The sequence below is a fragment of the Alternaria metachromatica genome, assembly GCF_023757995.1.
Source record: "Alternaria metachromatica strain BMP 0045 chromosome Unknown scaffold_27, whole genome shotgun sequence".
Classification (NCBI taxonomy): domain Eukaryota; kingdom Fungi; phylum Ascomycota; class Dothideomycetes; order Pleosporales; family Pleosporaceae; genus Alternaria; species Alternaria metachromatica.
In genome coordinates this window covers 87,677-106,366 of record NW_026055518.1, presented here as the reverse complement: position 1 = coordinate 106,366, position 18,690 = coordinate 87,677, and the positions used below count along the sequence as shown (strand labels likewise).

At 54.1% G+C, this 18,690-nt stretch overlaps 11 protein-coding genes across 11 annotated transcripts; 7 read left to right on the top strand and 4 right to left on the bottom strand.

The window, feature by feature from the left end:
* Positions 1-224: 224 nt before the first annotated feature.
* J4E83_008767 (uncharacterized protein) lies at positions 225-2,741 on the top strand (the record flags this gene model as incomplete). The annotated part of the gene is made up of 1 exon (XM_049335661.1): positions 225-2,741. One exon carries the CDS (start codon positions 225-227, stop codon positions 2,739-2,741), a length of 2,517 nt encoding a protein of 838 aa, XP_049185157.1.
* A 338-nt stretch (positions 2,742-3,079) lies between these two features.
* Positions 3,080-6,130, bottom strand: J4E83_008766 (uncharacterized protein; the record flags this gene model as incomplete). The annotated part of the gene is made up of 1 exon (XM_049335660.1): positions 3,080-6,130. One exon carries the CDS (start codon positions 6,128-6,130, stop codon positions 3,080-3,082), a length of 3,051 nt encoding a protein of 1,016 aa, XP_049185156.1.
* Positions 6,131-6,619: 489 nt separating this feature from the next.
* Positions 6,620-7,945, top strand: J4E83_008765 (uncharacterized protein; the record flags this gene model as incomplete). The annotated part of the gene is made up of 1 exon (XM_049335659.1): positions 6,620-7,945. The coding sequence occupies one exon, from the start codon at positions 6,620-6,622 to the stop codon at positions 7,943-7,945; it is 1,326 nt and encodes a 441-aa protein (XP_049185155.1).
* A 287-nt stretch (positions 7,946-8,232) lies between these two features.
* Positions 8,233-8,936, bottom strand: LOC1 (60S ribosomal subunit assembly/export protein; the record flags this gene model as incomplete). The annotated part of the gene is made up of 2 exons (XM_049335658.1): positions 8,233-8,511; positions 8,595-8,936. The coding sequence occupies 2 exons, from the start codon at positions 8,934-8,936 to the stop codon at positions 8,233-8,235; spliced, it is 621 nt and encodes a 206-aa protein (XP_049185154.1).
* A 270-nt stretch (positions 8,937-9,206) lies between these two features.
* Positions 9,207-9,839, top strand: J4E83_008763 (uncharacterized protein; the record flags this gene model as incomplete). The annotated part of the gene is made up of 3 exons (XM_049335657.1): positions 9,207-9,305; positions 9,364-9,728; positions 9,776-9,839. 3 exons carry the CDS (start codon positions 9,207-9,209, stop codon positions 9,837-9,839), a joined length of 528 nt encoding a protein of 175 aa, XP_049185153.1.
* Positions 9,840-10,226: 387 nt separating this feature from the next.
* J4E83_008762 (uncharacterized protein) lies at positions 10,227-10,747 on the bottom strand (the record flags this gene model as incomplete). The annotated part of the gene is made up of 3 exons (XM_049335656.1): positions 10,227-10,360; positions 10,429-10,642; positions 10,712-10,747. 3 exons carry the CDS (start codon positions 10,745-10,747, stop codon positions 10,227-10,229), a joined length of 384 nt encoding a protein of 127 aa, XP_049185152.1.
* A 377-nt stretch (positions 10,748-11,124) lies between these two features.
* On the top strand, positions 11,125-11,944 carry J4E83_008761 (uncharacterized protein; the record flags this gene model as incomplete). Its single annotated transcript, XM_049335655.1, has 2 exons — positions 11,125-11,274; positions 11,327-11,944. The coding sequence occupies 2 exons, from the start codon at positions 11,125-11,127 to the stop codon at positions 11,942-11,944; spliced, it is 768 nt and encodes a 255-aa protein (XP_049185151.1).
* Positions 11,945-12,301: 357 nt separating this feature from the next.
* On the top strand, positions 12,302-12,655 carry J4E83_008760 (uncharacterized protein; the record flags this gene model as incomplete). The annotated part of the gene is made up of 3 exons (XM_049335654.1): positions 12,302-12,333; positions 12,400-12,514; positions 12,578-12,655. 3 exons carry the CDS (start codon positions 12,302-12,304, stop codon positions 12,653-12,655), a joined length of 225 nt encoding a protein of 74 aa, XP_049185150.1.
* Positions 12,656-12,953: 298 nt separating this feature from the next.
* J4E83_008759 (uncharacterized protein) lies at positions 12,954-15,619 on the top strand (the record flags this gene model as incomplete). The annotated part of the gene is made up of 5 exons (XM_049335653.1): positions 12,954-13,029; positions 13,082-13,225; positions 13,334-13,401; positions 13,452-13,918; positions 13,969-15,619. 5 exons carry the CDS (start codon positions 12,954-12,956, stop codon positions 15,617-15,619), a joined length of 2,406 nt encoding a protein of 801 aa, XP_049185149.1.
* An 831-nt stretch (positions 15,620-16,450) lies between these two features.
* Positions 16,451-17,177, top strand: J4E83_008758 (uncharacterized protein; the record flags this gene model as incomplete). Its single annotated transcript, XM_049335652.1, has 2 exons — positions 16,451-16,615; positions 16,668-17,177. The coding sequence occupies 2 exons, from the start codon at positions 16,451-16,453 to the stop codon at positions 17,175-17,177; spliced, it is 675 nt and encodes a 224-aa protein (XP_049185148.1).
* Positions 17,178-17,801: 624 nt separating this feature from the next.
* J4E83_008757 (uncharacterized protein) lies at positions 17,802-18,311 on the bottom strand (the record flags this gene model as incomplete). Its single annotated transcript, XM_049335651.1, has 3 exons — positions 17,802-17,910; positions 18,131-18,162; positions 18,222-18,311. 3 exons carry the CDS (start codon positions 18,309-18,311, stop codon positions 17,802-17,804), a joined length of 231 nt encoding a protein of 76 aa, XP_049185147.1.
* Between the last annotated feature and the right edge of the window lie 379 nt (positions 18,312-18,690).

Sequence of the window (18,690 nt, the reverse complement as noted above, 5' to 3'; positions counted from 1 at the left end):
CTTTCCATGTTTATGTAGGCTGCACGGCGCCTGTCTCGCGTATTGAATGAACAGAGTGAGCTGTACGCGATATCGAGTAAGCCGGCTGCGCCCCCAAGACGCACATCTCAGCCTTCCTAATCTCATCAGCCATAAACTCATGGTTCTGGCTTCTATCCTCTTTCCGCGCATGGATGATGTTTTGACTGATTGATTAGACACAATTACTGCTTCGAAAGCACAGAATGGCGGATCCTCTCAGCATCGCAGGATCCGTGGTGGGCATCACCGCAGCCGGCGTACAAGCCTCCGTAAAGCTGTACGCACTTGCCGAAAAGGTTGCGACAGCCAGCCAAAGAGTAACAAGCATCGCAGACGACATCAGCAGCACATGCGCCATTCTCAACCAGGTGCGCGAACTTATCATACCTCAGCCTGATGCGCAAGGCACTCTCAAGTCGGTCTTCAACTCCATCGCTCTCAACGACATCTCGCATGCTCTCCGCCGATGCAGGTCCTCTTTCACGGACATCGAAGCTCTCTTGCGTCGCGCGTTCGAGCAAGTGGGGAAACGCCCAGCGCTGCGATCAAACATCAAGCTTTCCCGGTTCGAACAAGCGAAATGGCCGTTTTTACAGCCACAGTTCGACGAGCTGCGCAACGATCTTCGAGATGCGAAGGGAAATCTTGTATTGATGATTGCTGTGGCCAGCCTTGCTCTTGCGCAGAGAGATGGACGACAGCGACCGATTCATGATACGGAGAGACTGGAGCTCGGGTCTACGATTGTGCAGCTGCAACGGGCGAATGCGGTCAAAACACAACCTCAACACTCTTCAAAGATTCCTCGAAGGGAGGTGAAGGACTCGCAAAGTCTTTCTACCTCAGGTGTTGATGCCGACAAGGGCATGTCTTCCAAGCAAGCACCCATGTTTGCGATGGCGACTTTGGCAAAAGCCCTTCCGCCTGGCCCACCAGTATCGGACGGGTTCCCGTCGCCTTCCAGTGATAGAGGTAGAGGAATCTCGTTACCCGGAACCGGTATGAGTGTCGCAAATATGTCTCTGGCCTCCATCGGTGATACACAAGTTCGAGCGGCAGGACTTCCTCTCAGATCGCACGCATCTCTTGGACCAAGTGAGCCAGTCCGAGCCAGTTCACGTTCAAGTCCAGGAGGTATAACATCGTCACGAAGAGTAAAGACCCCAGGTCCGAGTTCACCGGGAGAGTCGCACCCTTCAGATCAACCCATTCCCCAGCAATCTACACTTTCTATCCCACCATTCGAGCCGACGGCAGCAGCCCAGCAACATGAGGCGCAACCTGAGGCAACCACCGCTGCAGGCGGTGATAATGTAACCACCGCGGACAATGACGATGTAATCTGCTTCTATTCAGGATTTACTACCACTTTTCTTCAGGGACTTCAAACAGGTCGCGGCGACTCACTCTTGTTAGATGGGATGGAGCTACCCCACGCCTCACTCGAGAAACTGGTCAAAAAATACACCGACGAAGGCAACGATCCACACATCGCGATGTCAGAGCTCACACGAGAGCAGCAGGCCATGATCAAAGAGACAATTAATGAAGACAATTGGGAAATAGCGTATGTTCGCTTACAACGCAACATCAGTGTATCCAGTGTTTTTGGTACATTGAACGTTGAAACGCTCAAGTGGATCTCCAGAATGAAAATTAAAATGCCACCGGGAGAGAATAGCCCAAGTAATTCAGGTGGTACCGGACTGTTTGCGATGGGTCCACAGCATCCTTCTCACGACTTCGAACCCGCGGTGCTAGCCGCAGGAGGATCTCACACCCCATCGCCCCCACGACTTACACCTCCTGCTTCCTCGACTCCCGATCTCAATCGCTCGTTCATCCGCAGACTTAGACGAGAACAAGGCGGTAGTATACGCAGACAAATACCCCCTGAGCCTACCAGGAGTGACTTAGTGTCTCCAGACTTCAATATGTACAACCAAAGATCCTCCAAGCCCGGAGAAAAGCCTGTTACACCTGAACCTAACCCCGACTTCCGTCCAATAATGGATTCATCGAGTGCCACGCCACTCGCTCGTTCAAAAACAACACCAATGCCGGACGCGGACGACGAATTCGACAATGAGCTCGATTCACCACCACAACACCCGCCTGATGAATCTGAGGATGTGCTGGAGGAGCAATTCTCCTATGAGAGGCCCAGTACACTGAACACGGGGTACGAAGCGTTCGATAGAACATCCGTAAAGTTTTCTGATGCCTCCAAATCTGGAGGATATTCTAGGCCACGCGCATCTGAGGCCGCGGAACACGTTGATCCATCAACATCAATGCCAACCGAATACGATCCCGACGTTGATGCATGGGCCGCGCAATACACTGATCCATCAGCGTTAATTCCACCCTCAATGCCATACGAATTCGATCCCGACCTTGATACACATGCCGCGGACTCCGTTGATCCAGCAACAACAGCAATGCCGGACGCGGACGACGAATCAGACGACGAGGTTGACGCTGATGTTGAACCAGTTGTATATCAGAGCATGCCTGGGGAGAGACCCTATCATCCCCAGGGATCCGTGTACACGGGCACGCATTCTTTGGCACCCAGTCACAATTTTGACTTCACTCAGATAGCAAACCGACAGATGGAAGCTATGCGCAGTCAGGACCAGGGAAGCGCAATGGTGCCTGTAGAAGATAATGGGGAAGACATCGTGAATGAGCTTCTCGCTCGGTGGACGACTTCGTGATCCAACTCCTTTCCCCCGCTTTATTTAGCAGCGTGGAGCCTACGTGTAGGCCAGAGCCGAAATCACCGCAAGCAAACGCAAACTCATCTCAACGAGTACAGATAGATATTAAACACATTCTATTGTAACCCATCCCCTCCCTCACTATCACACTTCTTACACACTGTTCCCCATCTCTCGGTAACGCAAATGCATTGAAACGCCGTTAGACCGCCATGGTATCTCGAACCCTTTACAGTACATGATGAAGCCCCGCCATATAGCGCCAACAAATGCGTTTTGAGAAAGCTTTGAAAGGAAGCACAATGAAGAAGAAAACCCTAAGCACAACCCTCCGCCTAACCCACAACATCGATATCGCCATCAGCATCAACATCCTCCTCCCCCTCCGCATCAACATCACCATCCGCATCCACATCCCCACCCCCGCAGTCCACCCCCCTCAACGCAACCGGCAACTGACCCCTCACATTCTCAAACTCCCTCGCCGCCAAATCCGCCTCAGCCACAAGTCCATTCCGTCGATAAGTATTCATACAAAGGCCCGCAACAACAGCAACCCACAGCGGCCTATGCACCTTGACGGCCTGCGACCTCGCCGCACGAATCGCCTGAATACTCTTCTCGCCGACGGTCTCGGCGAAGAAGCGCGCAACAAAGTAACACATCATCATAGCGACGAACTCGAAGTTCTGGGTTCGCTTCGACACATCCTGGGCCATGCCTACGGCGGCTTGAACGGTTTTTTTCTGTTGGAGGATGGGCGCGTCTTCGCTGTGGTAGGCTTGGACGAGGCGGAAGGCGATGCGGATGTATTGGTTTGGGTGGTCGTCGCAGAGGGGTTTGATTTGGGCTAGAAGGAGGGCTGCTTGGAAGTGTTGTGGGTGCGAGGCATCGCGGAGAATGAGGAGGCGGTTCAATGCTGCCATTATTGCAATGTCTGTTTTAGCGGGGGTTGCGTGGCCCTTCTCTGGTATCGCGAGGACGTCCGAGGACAATGCGGCTAGTGAGGACGTGTGGGATCCGTTGATCTGGTCGGTGATGGCGGAGAAGTAGGCGAGCGTGCGAGCGAATGCTTCCTGGTTGTTGTATGGGGTCGTCGAGATCTTCTTCTTGAGGAAACCCAACGCATCGTCGGCGGTCGCGGAATCGTTCCTAGTACGCGCCATGAGGCCGATGGCGAACATGGAATACCAGTCGAGGACCATGTTCCACTCGATGCGCGCAAAGGCGATGGGTATAGGTACACCACTGTAAACGCGTCGCTTCGCAGTCTCTCGGAAGCGCTGATGTGCTTCCTTCATAAAGTTCAGACCCTTCTCATGAACATGTTGGTCCAGTGCGCAGATATGGAAGCACAGCGCTTGAAGATCCTCCTTCGGAAGCCATGCAAATACCAGTTCGTCCTTTTGCTCCGCGTTCTTTCGGAAGATGCCAGCAGTGTCAAACGTCAAGTGACCCCCAAAGCTCCGCTCAATGAGAACAGTGAAGACGCCGCTTTGGGAGCTGCCCTGTTCATCTTTGTCGCCTAGTATCGATTCCAGAAGCGCGGTAGACTTCTGTGGGTTGGGACTACCCTTCTGGATACCGCTAGCAATGTCAATAATGTCGATGAGAGTGCCAAACGACCCTAGTTGCTTGGCTGATACTTGAAGCTGCAGGCTTCTGGCTGCTGCGATGGCGCGTTGGGCTTGTTCGAGTCGATCGCTTGCACCCGAGCGTAGATGGACCATCGCTTCGAGTACATGACAAGCGACGTAGATGGCTCGATCACCCCGCCGGTCCGCGTGGTCTTGTATAGCATGGAGTTGCTGGAGTGCTAATGCCACCTCGACACGACCCGGTATCTGCAGTGCGAGCGTGACTTTGAGAAACCGCAGCGCATACACCCAGGCAATATGTTGAAAGGTCTCCGCCTCCTTTATAGGCTGATCGAGTGATTTGAGACCGGCGCGGTGGTTTGTCTTGAACTGATATCGTGCCTGAAGATGGAGGGCAGCAAACTTGAGGTCTTGCAGGCGATGGCGTCCACAGAGCGATATCTGCTTGGACAGAATCTCTTCGATCCGACTGGATATGTCCGCGGCCTCGATGTCTGTCTCTTCAATCATCAAGCTGGCATACCTCAACCGCAGCTTGGCTTCGTCTCTAGGCGGCATGTTGAAGTCCTTCAGCACGGTATCCATGCACCCCATGGCAGTAGACATTAACTTGTAGTATTGCCTGACGTCGGCCTCCCTTCTCTCCCGTATGAGCAGCGATCCCATGCCTCGCGCGACCGCAATGTATTCGTCCGCAGCCGTGAGCAGTAGTTCGGAGAGCTCGGCAGGAAGGGCCTTCTGGGGTGGATGGGCGCGCTTCGTCGGCGTAAGCTGGTGCAAAGACGATGCTTTCGGTATGACGACTTGGGGATGCATTCTTGGTTTGGACGAGGGCGGTTGTGGGAACGGACTGCCATACTGGCTCGACGGCGTCCGAGACTGTGGGGGTACGCGCTGCTGTTGGGGCGTCGATTGAAGGGGTCGCTGTTGCTGAGGAGTAGACTGTGGGGGTCGGGGTTGTTGAGGAGTAGATTGCGAGGTAGGACGTTGCTCTTGAAGCGTAGGTTGTGAGGGTATACGTTGCTGCTGAGGTGTTGACTGTGATTGAGGGGGTCGCTGTAGCTGGGGTGTCGACTGTGGAGGGCGCTGTTGTTGGGGTGTCGATTGCAGGGGTCGCTGCTGTTGCGGCGTGGTCTGAGAGGACATGTACTGCTGCTGAGGCGTCGACTGCGAAGGTACACGCTGTTGCTGAGGCGTCGTCTGCAGTTGTAGAGGTGCCCGAGACTGGGCTTGACTGTGAGAAGGAGTGACGACGGGTCGCTGCTGTGGCCTGGGCCCATTCTCTTGAAATGACGGCGACCGCTGCACTGGCTTGGAGCTGGGCGTGGTGGGTGCCTGCTGTGCGCTATACCGCCGCTGTTGGTCACCCGAGCCGTCTGTTTGCGCGATGCCCGTGCTGCCTGTTCGCTGGACCGGCACCTGGACATGTCGGATCCTTGGGGGCTGCATCTGCGGCATGGGAGCATATTGCTGTGTCCTCGGCGGAATGACGACTTGAGGCTGCCGTTGGTACTGGGGTTGCTGTGGTGGCTGCATCTGGGGAGGCATTGGCGCATACTGCTGGCTCATGGGTCGGGGCATGCTGGGCTGTGGCGGCAGTTGATACTGCTGTGGCTGTGACTGAGGATATCCTTGTGGCGCTTGCATCTGCATGGGAGGATACTGAGGGTAGCCATGCTGTTGGTAGACATTTGGCTGCTGTTGCTGCGGTTGTTGCGGAGGCGGCGCATACGGATTGTACTGGCCGTTCGGATAGCCCTGGGGCTGCCAGCCGTATCGCGGGTCCATGGCGGAGGATACTCAGGAGAGGAATGGTCACCGAGAGTCGAGGTACAGGCGGTGCATCGTGGGCGAAAGCGGGGTGTCGACGTGAGGACGTGTAATGGGCAGTCGCGAACTTGGGCAATCGCGAACGCGCCAGCGCCGTTGAGCGCCATTGGCCGACAGACGCGCGCTTGCTGCACCAACACATGCAGCCTAGTCGTAGCCAGACCGAGGCCCAGTTCTTTCAACCTTACGTACGTATGTCTAGATAAGACTTTCACCATCTCTTTGTTAAGATCAATTAGAGCAGGGCGTCTTCTTGAAACTGAATTCATCAAGTACACCAAACATTCCAGCCATTGATCGACTGAGTGAGGGTATCGTGAAAGAGCTGGGAACAGGACCGAAGGCGTGTAACAGTGCTGAGGTGGGATTTTAATCGGCGGTGTCTTCAGACCTCATACAAAGACCCGACACTCAATCAATCCAGAGCGTACTTCACCCAAATCCATCATGTCTTGGCTCCTAGGCCACAGCAAAACGACCTACACCTCTCATGCCTCGCCAACACCCCTCCAGACCAAGACTGGCTCAAAAACAACCCTCAAAGAGATCGCCGAGTCCTCAATCCCACCATGCCGTCTAAACCCCTTCCTCTTCAACGGCCACCTCCAGACAATGTACACAGCCGTCAAAGACCCCGGCCCAGAAATCTACTACAAGCGCCAAATCTTCGACTCTGACCACTCCGTCTACCCAGGCACCTTTGCCGTAGACTTCGTCGTACCAAAAGAAGAAGGACTCGCCTCCGCTACGCGAATGACCGAAGAGAAAGACACCACCGAACTCCCCGAGCGAACCACAAACTTCACGCCCAAAGAATGGGACGCAATAGGCAGTCCAGACAACACCCCCATGCTAATAGCCCTGCACGGCCTAACCGGCGGCTCCCACGAAGTCTACCTCCGCGAAACCCTCCAACCGCTCCTGACATCCCACTCGCAACCCTGGGCCGCATGTGTTGTAAACGGCCGGGGCTGCGCCCTCTCCGCGATTTCCACGCCCCAACTCTTCAACTCACGCGCAACCTGGGACCTACGTCAAACCATCAAAACACTACACGCCCTCTTCCCCAACCGCCCCCTCTACGCCATAGGCTTCAGTCTCGGCGCCAACATCCTAACCAACTACTGCGGCGAAGAAGGACCCCGCTGCACCCTCAAAGCCGCGGTATCCTGTTCGAACCCCTGGAACCTAGAAGTCTGCAACACAACCCTCCAATCAACCTACTTAGGCCTGCACATCTACTCCCGCACCATGGGCAAGAACCTCATGGGACTGTTCCACCGCCACCGCTCGCAGATACTAAAGAACCCCGGTATCGACGAGACAGCTCTGTTAGCGAGTAAATACCTCCATGAGTTTGATCGACATGTCCAGTGTCCGACGTGGGGGTATCCGACGGAAGGCGCGTATTACAGGGACTCGCAGTCTGTGGATGCGGTGTTGGCGATTCGAATCCCCTTTTTGGGGATTAATGCGGAGGACGATCCGATTAGCAATAAAGCGGGATTGCCGTATCAGGAGGTGTTGCAGAATCCGAATACGCTGTTGTGTACGACGGATTGGGGTGGTCATTTGGGGTCTTTTCAGTTGGGTGGGGGGAGGTGGTTTGCGAGTGCTGCGGCGGCGTTTTTGGAGAAGATGTTTGAGGAAGTGGAGGGTGAGGCTATGAAGGGGGTGGATGAGGGGAAGGATGTGAATATGGGTGGGTTGGAGGGGAAGAAGTATCCTATTTTCGATCCGAATCATCGGAGGTTGATATTGCCCGAGGCTTAGATCATTGAGCTATGATTGGGAGATTGGATTGGATTGGATTGTAAATTTGTTTGGGTATCATAGACTTTTAGATATCGTAGATCGCTTGTAGACCTGATGTGTTGCGCGACATATGACGCCCTCTCATCTGCCGTGATTTTGTGCTCGCACTTCCAGCAAGAGCTGTCTGACGACACTGGCCTCCTCGATATCGTGCACGATGCGTAATCGTTTCGCCGCAATATCTGTCCTACTGTGTATAACCCTCCATCATGATTCAACGCACGCCCCAGAGATCAACCCTTCCTTCAACCAAAGCTAACCCTCTTCCTCTGCTTGAACTTGCGATCCTTCTCCTTGATCTTATCACCCTCATCCTTATTCCCACCCGCACCAGGCTCACTATGCCTCTTCCTCTTCTTCTTGAGATCCTGTTTCCTCTCCTCGAAAGCCTGGTCCTTGTCCGATTTCCTCGCCTCGGCTTCTTTCCGCTTGGCCTCGCGTATCTCTTCCAGCTGGCGTGCTTTGGCGATCTTGGACTCGAGGTGGCCTTCCTTCTCGGCGTTGACGACGGACATGATGGCCATCTTGAAGACATTAGTATCGGGTTCGAGGTTGGGTGAATTGGGTGGTAGGAGGGACGGAAGGTGGGTGCATGGGATTTACATACCATACTAGCCGGATCATCAACAAACTTCTTCCCCTTCTTCACACCCTTCGGTTTCGCAATACCAGCAGGTATAATGCCATTCAGCGCCGGGATATCCAGCTCCTTCTCCGTATACACGCGCTTCTTCTTCCTGCCATCCCGGGAAACAACACTCTTGGTCTTTTGCTGGCCACCTGGTTTAGCCAGGGACATGGACTTTTGCTTGCGCTTCGATATGCCCTCGGGCGCGCTACCAGTCGGTTTCGCAGACTTCGCTTTCGGTTTGTTCGCGCCGGATTTCGCAGGGCCGGATTTGCCTTTCGACGAGGTCTTGCCCTTGGTGGAGGGCTTGGAGAGACCCATTTTAGCGAGGTGTCGAGTGCGTGGGTGAAGTTGGCGCAAAAGTTGGTGTTGGTTGTAAAGAAGTTCTGGAAGTCTGGAACTTTTCGTCGGCGGTTGGCGAGCTGCAGATGCCGACGGACCAGGCACGTAAGTGCCAAGGGCAGGCGCGACCGGGTGGACCGCAACCTCGACTGGCGCAACCGCATCTCCAGCTGCTAGCTAGCTCCTTGCATCACACCCACACCACCAACAAACCCACTCCCCACCGAGTCGCACACGCATACGCACGGCATGATGGAGGACTCGAATCGCCTCTTCCGCTTCCCCAAGCCCGCGTGGATGAACAGCGCTAACACGCGGACTGCCGGCGTCTACATCGCGGGAGCCTTGGTGCGCGCCTCTCGCATGCCACACCTACACCTACAGAGTCACTAACAATGCCGCGCAGTTCGCCATGGGCTTCTACACCCTCATCGACATCTCGGTCTGGTCCAAGTCGGCCATGAACGGCTCCGAACCAACCGTCCACATCACCTTCGTCGACTGGATCCCCGGCATCTGCAGCGCCCTCGGCATGCTCGTCATCAACAGCATCGACAAGTCGCGTCTATCTGCCGACAGCTTCTCCTACTCTGGAAACGGCGTCGCGTGGAAGGCGAGGCTGGTGTTGTTCTTGGGCTTTGCGCTGTTGGCTGGTGGACTTGCGGGCAGTGTTGTGGTCATGGTTATGAAGTTTATTGTTGTTGGGCATACTTGGCCGACTCTTTGGCTGGGCGTTGGAAACGTCGTTGCTAATGCGCTTCTTATGCTGAGGTGAGTACCGTACATGAAGTGCTGGGATGGCTGCTAATGTTGCGTAGTTCCGCTGTGCTCTGGATCGCGCAGAACATGGAAGACGAATACACCTACAACCTGGCGTTGTAAGCTACTGGCGGATCAAGGGTCAGGATTCAGGACGGATATCGCGCGTTCTGCATCTGGACACGCGCATGGAATGGATATAATTATGTACGAGTATTTGAAGGGTCGGGACTGTTCGTCATAGGCAGCTTGTTGTTTCATGCCAGTCATTCAGCGATTTCGAGTTATCATGTTCCAATACGGACAACCAAAGTCATCCTATGCATTATGTTCGATATACTTGTACAAAAACGCTCAGCAAACTATGGGTACAACATAAACATGGGGCAGCACCGATCCGAATCTTCCGGCTGTCAGCATTTGCTTTCAACGCCCTCAACGTTCCTCCAGTGGTCGCGCTGGACCAGATTGTGTGTGTGCGGTTCCTCATTGCTGAGTCCCGCCGGCGAGTCAGAAGTCTTCTTGCTCCTGGAAGAACAGGGTGAAGCTGATGATAGTCGCGTATATCAGAAGACCGCCGAAGATGGACATGGCCGCCGCGCCGCCTGCGATCTCTGCTGAATGCCACAGTAGTGTTGGGAGGGCTGTCAACGTGTTAGCACTCTGCCAAGATATCCCCAGAATCGTCCCTGTGCCACCCAGGTATACTCACCAATACCCATGACCACAAAGAAGCCCGTCAAAAACCGTCCAAAGTCGACGACACCATTTCCGGTGCTTTCCATAAAGTCATCGCGGTTTGCTGCGCGGCCGCAGAGCCAGTTGGGCAGGGGCGCGATTACGTAGGTTGCGACGACGAGAAGCGTGAGGTAGTTCTTGAAGAGCGCGGCGGAGAGGATGACAAGGAGGAAGCCAATCGCCAGGACCTAGTGAGACGGTGTTAGCAAGTGCATGGTGGAATAGCGAGCGCGCGTGCATGCGACAGGCTGACGTACGAAGGACAACCCTATGATGGTCTTGATGCCGGCCATGGTGAATTCGTAGAGGGTTGCACGTGACGATAATGTGTTGCAGAAGTATGCGCCGACGTCGCCTTGGTTCGATCCTCGGTCCGGCGAAGATGCGAGGTTGCTGTGATGGGGGTCTGGCTGCTAGACGCCTGGTGGTGAGGTTGCGTCGCACGCGCTAAGGGCCTTGCCAAGCTTGGAGCTTCTGGAGCTCATCGTCGTCAACAGCGGGTGCCTCCAGCTGCAACACCACATTCTCTCGGTACTCGTCCCACGCCGCACACCACACGACTACCGTCTTCGCCACTGGATTGCAGCACCACCATATAACATACTGCGTCTCGACTTCCCTCTTTTAACCCTCCACAAACCACCCCACACCCCACGATCCCGCCTTCAACATGTTCCGCAACAACTACGACAACGACTCGGTCACATTCTCACCACAAGGCCGCATCTTCCAGGTCGAATATGCACAGGAAGCGGTGAAGCAGGGTTCCGTCGTCGTCGGAATCGTCAGCAAGACTCATGCAGTACTCGCCGCAATCAAGGTAAATACTCACGCTCTCTCAACTATACGGATAATTCCTAACAGACTACTAGCGAAACGCCGAAGAACTCTCTTCCTACCAGAAGAAGATCATCACCATCGATTCGCACTTCGGTGTCGCGCTCGCCGGTCTCGCCTCGGACGCCCGTGTGCTCTCCAACTTCATGAAGCAACAATCACTGGCATCCCGCCTCACCTACGACCGCGCCATTCCACTGTCCGAAATCACCTCCCGAATTGCAGACCGTGCCCAGACCAACACCCAACAGTACGGACGGAGACCATATGGTGTGGGACTGTTGATTGCCGGTGTTGACGCAAAGGGCCCGCATCTGTTCGAATTTCAGCCCAGCGGTGTCACACAGGAGATGGTTGCATGCGGTATCGGTGCCAGGAGTCAAATGGCGAGGACATACCTTGAGAGGCATCTGGACGACTTCGAGGGCGCGAGCAGGGAGGAGTTGATCAAGCACGCACTGAGGGCGCTGAAGGAGTCGCTGTCACAGGATAAGGAGCTGACTGTTGACAACACCAGCGTCGGTATCAGCGGTATTGGCGAGGACTTTGTGCACCATGAAGGCCAGGACGTCGCGGAGTGGCTGGACGCTACCTTTGAGAACAGGGAAGGCGGCGATGATACCGCCGAGGGCGGAGAGGCCATGGAGTTGTAAGGAAGCGTGCAGTCTGCTAGACTCAGTATAGCCACTTCACGAGAGACTGTAGATCATGATGTAGCCGTCTGGCTATGAAAATATAATGAACACGATTTCGAATTCCTGTATGTCTTTGGAGTGCTCCAGTGACAGCCTGGAGGTATTCAGTGTGTTTTGTAGTTGCTTTCCATCAAGTAAAATATCATGTATCCGCCAGGGTGCAGTTTACCCAAAAGTTTCCCGTACCTGATATGTGCACGTGATCTGCAGCTCCGAGCCGCATGCGCGAAATCTCGCCGGAGCTCAGCAACTTCAACACCTGCACCCGCAACCCAAACCCCGTCCACACCCACGAACCCGCATCCTACCATCACAATGGCATTCGCGTGGAAAGCCGCCGGTCTCACGTACGCCCGCCCACTCCTGCAGCCGCTGCAGCCCCAGATTTGGACCCGCCATTGACTGTTGAACAGCTACAACCGCTACATTGCCGTCGCATCGCGCGTCGTGCGCCGCTCGCTCAAGGAGGACAAGCGCATCGCTGCCGAGCGAAGGGGCGAGAGCGAACTTCGCTTCGCCAAGTGGGAGGTGAGTCAGGATGATGGGACAGGATGGAGTGAGGCAGTTGGGCTGGGCTAACGGAATGGGCAGAACGGCAAGCAGGGCGAGCTGAAGGAGCTCAACGCTGCGGCGCTCCAGGCACAGGCCGATGCCGCCAAGACCTCGTAAAGCAATTGAGAGGAAGGGACATGGCATAGACACGATGGAGTGGCACGGACAACGGAGGAGAGATGACGCTTGGGGAGGATAGACGTATAAGCTGTACTATCAAGCTGGAGCGGAATCAAAGCCGATGCACGCCAACAATTGAGCCGACATTCACTCTCCCCAGTAATCCCATGCGCTTGTGAAGTAGAAGTGAGATGACGGTCGTGACTACCAGTAATGTTGCCGCTTGCCTCGGACGCGCGCCTGTCCAACTCGGCTGTCACAAATCTTCCCGCATCGGCACCGACTCCACCACAACATGGCAGATGCGTCTAGCAGCCACAGCACAGCCCCCACCCCGGATCATGACACAGGTGTAGCCGTTGACGGGGCTGGTAATTGTTTCTTCTACTTCTGCGTAGAGCAGTCGATACTGATGATGCACAGGCCCCTCGCATGCGCAAGAGTCTGCGCCTACCATCTCGGCCTCTACTTCCGCTAATTTACCCTTGAGACAATCAAGACATCCGGTCGCGGGGACGCAGCCAAAGATTCATGATGTGACGGGCAAGTTTACGAGGGCTTGTAATGGTGAGTTGCGACCTCAGGTACATTGAGGGGCATGGCGGGGCTGCCTCGTCATGTCGTACTACGGTCGTTACCACGATATGTCAGGCAACAAAGACTGACAACACTTAGCTCTCGAAGTCGGCCAACTCGTCAAAGATGAATACTTTACGCTGTTTGAGTCCATCGGGGCCATCGAAGTACGCCGCTCTCGTTTCACGAATCAGATTCTATTTCTTACATGCAACAGATCATGGACCCCAAAATGGACAGCGGCTTCCTCCAACCCGGAGAAACCCTAGAAGACGACTACGACACTCTGGCTCCCCTTCTACCTGAGGAACTAATAGGCATCATGGACCAACTACTCTGCTACGAAATGGCCTGGCATACCGGCTACCCGTTATCCCAGACTCTCTTCACGTCTTTGCACATCGATAAGCTGCTCTGGCCCGAGACTAAGATCCTCGAGCAGGCGCAGTTCTACCGTGGGGAACTCCTGCATGAAAGACGTCCTGGACCGTTGCTGGAAGTACTGAGAGCGTATTGTCTAGCGTTGATCAAAGGATGCGACTTTGTGATTGCGAAGATTACGGGCAGGGATTACTTTGAAGAGGAGGACTTTTGCACGCATACGTATAATCGGGTGTTGTTTGTTAGTGTGCCGATGGATGTGTTTTTGAGAGAGTTGGATGCGGCGGTGGAGACGATTGAAGAGTATGCTTCACCGCGGACTGTACAATTGACGGCCTGCTGACACATCGTAGTCCCGAATTTGAGATCAATGATGCGCTTCGGAAGGCAATCAGTTCACGATTAGAACTCCGGAAAGACTTCCTTCGCGCCCTTGACTTGGATCTACCGCTCGACCAGATATCCTATTCATGGCCACCAATACTTCAAGGTATCGACTCGTTGAAGAACACGCATCAGCTTGGGAAGACAGTGCCCGGTGCTTTCAGTCCGAAGATGCAACGTCGTCTCGCCTCTACAGTTCCCCCACGACCAATCGTAGAACTCGACTTCAAGGATGCGTTGGAAAAGCTACACCAGATAGCCACCGACTGCGCAGAAGCCACGCGCTTCCCAGCTCTTCCACAAGACCCCCTCGAATACCAGTCCTTCTTATGGCACTTCTCCGCTCGCTCACCCCCGCCACTGACATACGCCCGCTCTTACCTCGCAACCCTACTCTTCCACCCCGACGTCCTCAACGCCTCCGTTTCCCTCCCTCTCGTCGACGTAAAGACACTCGTCTTTCCTTCTTCACCCGTCATAGACCCCATCAACTGGACAATGTCACCACCGCGCAATGCTCTCATACCCAAACCCCCGCGCCTCCAGTTCGCAATGCTCATCGACGAATTCGTAGACCGCGCCGGCCAAGCCTACCTCGATCTCTGGGTCGCCATGGGCCAGAACCGTTGTCGACTGAGACGCATGTTGACGCACGTCATCACAGGCTGGGACCTGCTTCAAGCCGACGCAAGCTCAATCGACATGGACATATCTTCCGCGGCCGCCACTCTCGGTCAGAGCGCCCAGGTTATGGAGTTCTCCCTCTCTACCTGGGTCTACCACAAGAAGCTCTGGATGATAGAAAAGGTCATCTTACTCGGTTTCGAACAGGACATCTACCTGCCGGATGAGTACGCGGGCATGTACCTCTTCCTCTCGCTCATCGCTACACGACGGAAAGAGTTGCTAAAGAGGGTGGAAGCACACTACCTCAGCATCTCCACTGAGCTTCTCAAATCGCGTCGATTCAGAGAGGTTCAAGACGTGGAAGAAGCGTCACCCTTCCTAGACTCCCTGCTCGCTGAGACGGAGGGAACAGCATCGTTAGCTTTAGCTCTCGCCCGCTTCTACGTCATCTGCGCCTACCTAGGTAAACTACCCATGCCCCGCCGCACTCCCTTTTCCACAGAAAAGCTCCGGTACGAACTCAGAATGAAACCTTTCCTCGCCTTGCAGCCACCCGAAGCACCGCCTTTCGACGATTTCAAAGCGTATAGCCAGCCTTATGGACCGGTGCCGTCTGCTTCCGAGCCCCCGCCGGAGACATTCGTCAAGGATATCCAAAACAAGGACTCGCAGCTCTGGCAGGAAGTCGATGACCGTATCAAGGCGGCGAAGACGGCGTTTGCTGAATACAAGAGATTGGGTGTGGGCACAGCGAAGGCGGAGGGGGTGAAGGGGAGTTGGGAGGATGAGGTTAGGAGGATGGTGGCGAGTTGTGTTAGTTTGGGGTTGGCGGTTAAGGAGGTTAAGGATCTTGTTGTTGTTGGGGAGGGTAGGGGTAAGGAGGATGAGGGGAAGGGGGATGTTGGTGAAGGGTTCAAAGTGGAGATTCCGGAGGCGGCGACGGGGAAAAGGTATGCTGAGGGGTGGATTGTTGGGAAGGTTGTCAAGGATTGAGGTGAAGAAATCGAGCGAGCGTGTTGGACGTATAGGGAAGCTGTAACGGGCATCGCTTTGACGAGCCGCTTTATGGATGCACTAGACTACAGCAGCTAATCAGCGACTATAAAACAACACTTGGCGAGTTGCGAAGACAAGTTGACGAACCGTGCTCAGAGTCTGCTGCGCCATGCAAATAATTAATGATGCTACATCAGCACGACATAAGCTCAGAAAGCAAGTTAAGGGTCTTATTTCGGATTAAGATAATGTAAGCTTTGACCGATCCGAGTACACCTGAGACATACCCAGGTATACTGACTTCGCAACTTTGCAGATTCAAGAGCAAGTCAACCGTGTTAACTCTGAGTAAGACGAATTGCAAAAGGCCAGCAATAGACTTATTCAACAAGTTGCTGAGCTCGAGAATGAGTGTGGTCCTACTTGCGACAGTCGCGACCAGTCTAAGAATGAAGTTCAAGAACTCAAAGAGCAAATTGAATGCCTGACGAACGGGGCCGGCTATTCACGCTCACACGTTACTGTCTCTCGAGTTCTTGATTCAACGGGGTGTATAGCTCTTGTTGGTCAAACATATCTCCTTCAAATGACCAGGTACAAAGGCGTCAACGTATTCGCATGAAGAATATGCCATGACGCGCGCGGTCACCGCGACTGCCCAACTCAGACTCACCTGGAGTTCGATATCCACGCTAAGACGCGCCTGCCTGTTAAGCAATCTATCGCGCTCTCACCTCTACTCCTCAACCCACCCACAACATCAAAATCCAACCGTTCCTTCCCACTTCTGCATACTACCTTCATTGTCCGCAATACCTCGACCAGACCATGGCGCCCTTGTCCAATGCTGTCGCTACGTACAAGCAGAAGCGATTTGACCATGCGGCACTCGAAGCTATGAAAGCATTCGACGCAGGAACTAATGTGCCCTCTCAAGCGAAGCTCAACGCCAGCGACAAGGCAATCATTGCTCAGAACCCTCCTCAATTCAATGTAAGTTAACCACTACAGTCTTACAGTGAATGCATCACTAAAACGTCTTTAGTTCAGCCTCTGGAGCGGATTGCCGAGCTGGTGCATCGACCAATGCTTTGGAGAGGAGCTCGCTAAGCAACTTGTTGCAATCAAGTTGATCAAAGTGGAGCCCCGTCCGGTAGAGAAGCCTCCAGTCGCCCAGCATCCAGCCGAGCCGTGTCTAGCAGAGCAGCGTCTAGTCACCAAGTCGCGCGACTTCGATCTCCAGGTAGCGGAAGCAGCTGGTTTCCATCGAGCCATGAACATCTGGAACCAGGTGCTTAATCACCATACATTCTTTGCCCAGGAGGAACTGCGCTGTCAGGCCGCCCTGCTAGCCCATCTACTCGCTCCTTACAACATAGAGGATCCTAGTTCCCTGCCTGGCAAGTTCAGCAAGTTCCACAGTGGACTCAGGTGTCCGAACCGGCTTCAAGCAGGTGATCCCAGAGATACTGTGCCACAGTCATGTTACTACGATGAGTTCTTGAATGTCTTGAACAAGCGTCAGGTGTATTTGTCTAAGTTCCCTATTGTCTAGGGAGGGGAATATTTCTTGAGTTCCGGGAGAGGTGCCCACCTCTTGCGAGTTTATCCTATAGCTAGTTTGATCCACGTCGTTTGGTATCAGCAAGTGGGGAGATCTTCATGAGCGAGGAACGCTGTCTTGGGTTTTGATGACGACCAGGAGGGGCGTGCGATCGTTTGAAACCTATAGTCGGGGCGAAGCCTGAACGAACATACGGTAGTAGGAGCACAACTAGTTCTGATCCTCAGTGGAACATAGCTTGGACCTGTTTGTCGAGAGACTGATTCTTCTCAAGTTGATTGCAAGTGGCACTTGTTACAAGTTCCATGCAGTTAGCGACTCTCAAATTAAATCTTTTCAGATGAGCCCATTGCAGAGTGCTGTATACTCTGCGTTTGTGAAATCATGAGTGCTTCTCCATGGCACCCAGTGCAAGAAACAACATTACCATTACGCCATAAGAACATACCCGGGTATCACAAACACCAAACTAAAGCTCCCGAAACGCCTCCACAGTTGACCGGCCTGTCGAAAAAGCCCAGTGGGACGACAGCATGCCATCCGTAGCAATCCCATCGTCCACAGTCAGCTCATCCACTCGTAGGCGCCTCGCCCATACCCTCAAGCCCACCACACTCAACCCTTGTACTTCCTCAACACATCCTCGCTAACCCTCTTGACGCTCTTGGCCGACAAGCCCCGCTCGCCGCGTTGTTTGCTCTTGATGCTCGCTTCGTTGATGAGTCTGCGGGTATCGTTAGCTCCCGTCTTCTCCTTTTATTCCCTGCCTCCACCTCCTGCCATCACCTGCGCGAATGCGTTTCCTTGCTCTGTGCCCTTCCAAAATATCCGACCTTCGTCGCACCGTGTCGTGATGTGATGTGAATCGAAGGAAGCATCGTGTGGCATCGCATCGTATCGTATCGTATCGTGGAGTGGAGTGTATGGACATGGGAAGTACGTACTCTTGCATAAACAGCACATAGTTCAAATATATCTGCGTCGCACGTTAGTCTCCCATCTCTCGCCCCTCTACAACCAATAGCATCAACGCACCAGTATATCCACGTTCTTGCTCAAAGGCCTGTTGGAATGCGCCTTGACGATCTTCTTGACGGTGCCGCGGGGGTAGAGGGTCGGCGCCATGGTTTGCGTTTAGCGCTTGCGAAGGTTGAGGCGATGGCTTATTATAGGATGTGTAGGAGAGTTTGGGCCCAGTGGACGTGGTGTGCGGGGTTGTTGAGCACAATACGGGATGGATGCGTGGGTAGACGTGTGTGTTGACGTCGATGCGTGCAGCCGGGTCTGTGCGTTGACGCGCTGGCACGTGGAAAGCTAACACTGAACGCCACATTCATAAACACAGGCCTTGTACAGGGGCTATGAAATGGCCAAGAAGCCAGTAGCTGTCTCATAGCAATACTTCACATATCGGGTTGATTGAAAATCGTCTGAACAAAAGAATTCTCATACGAGATGCATCTATCAGGGACTATCACAAGATAATGTTACACAAACGAGATTC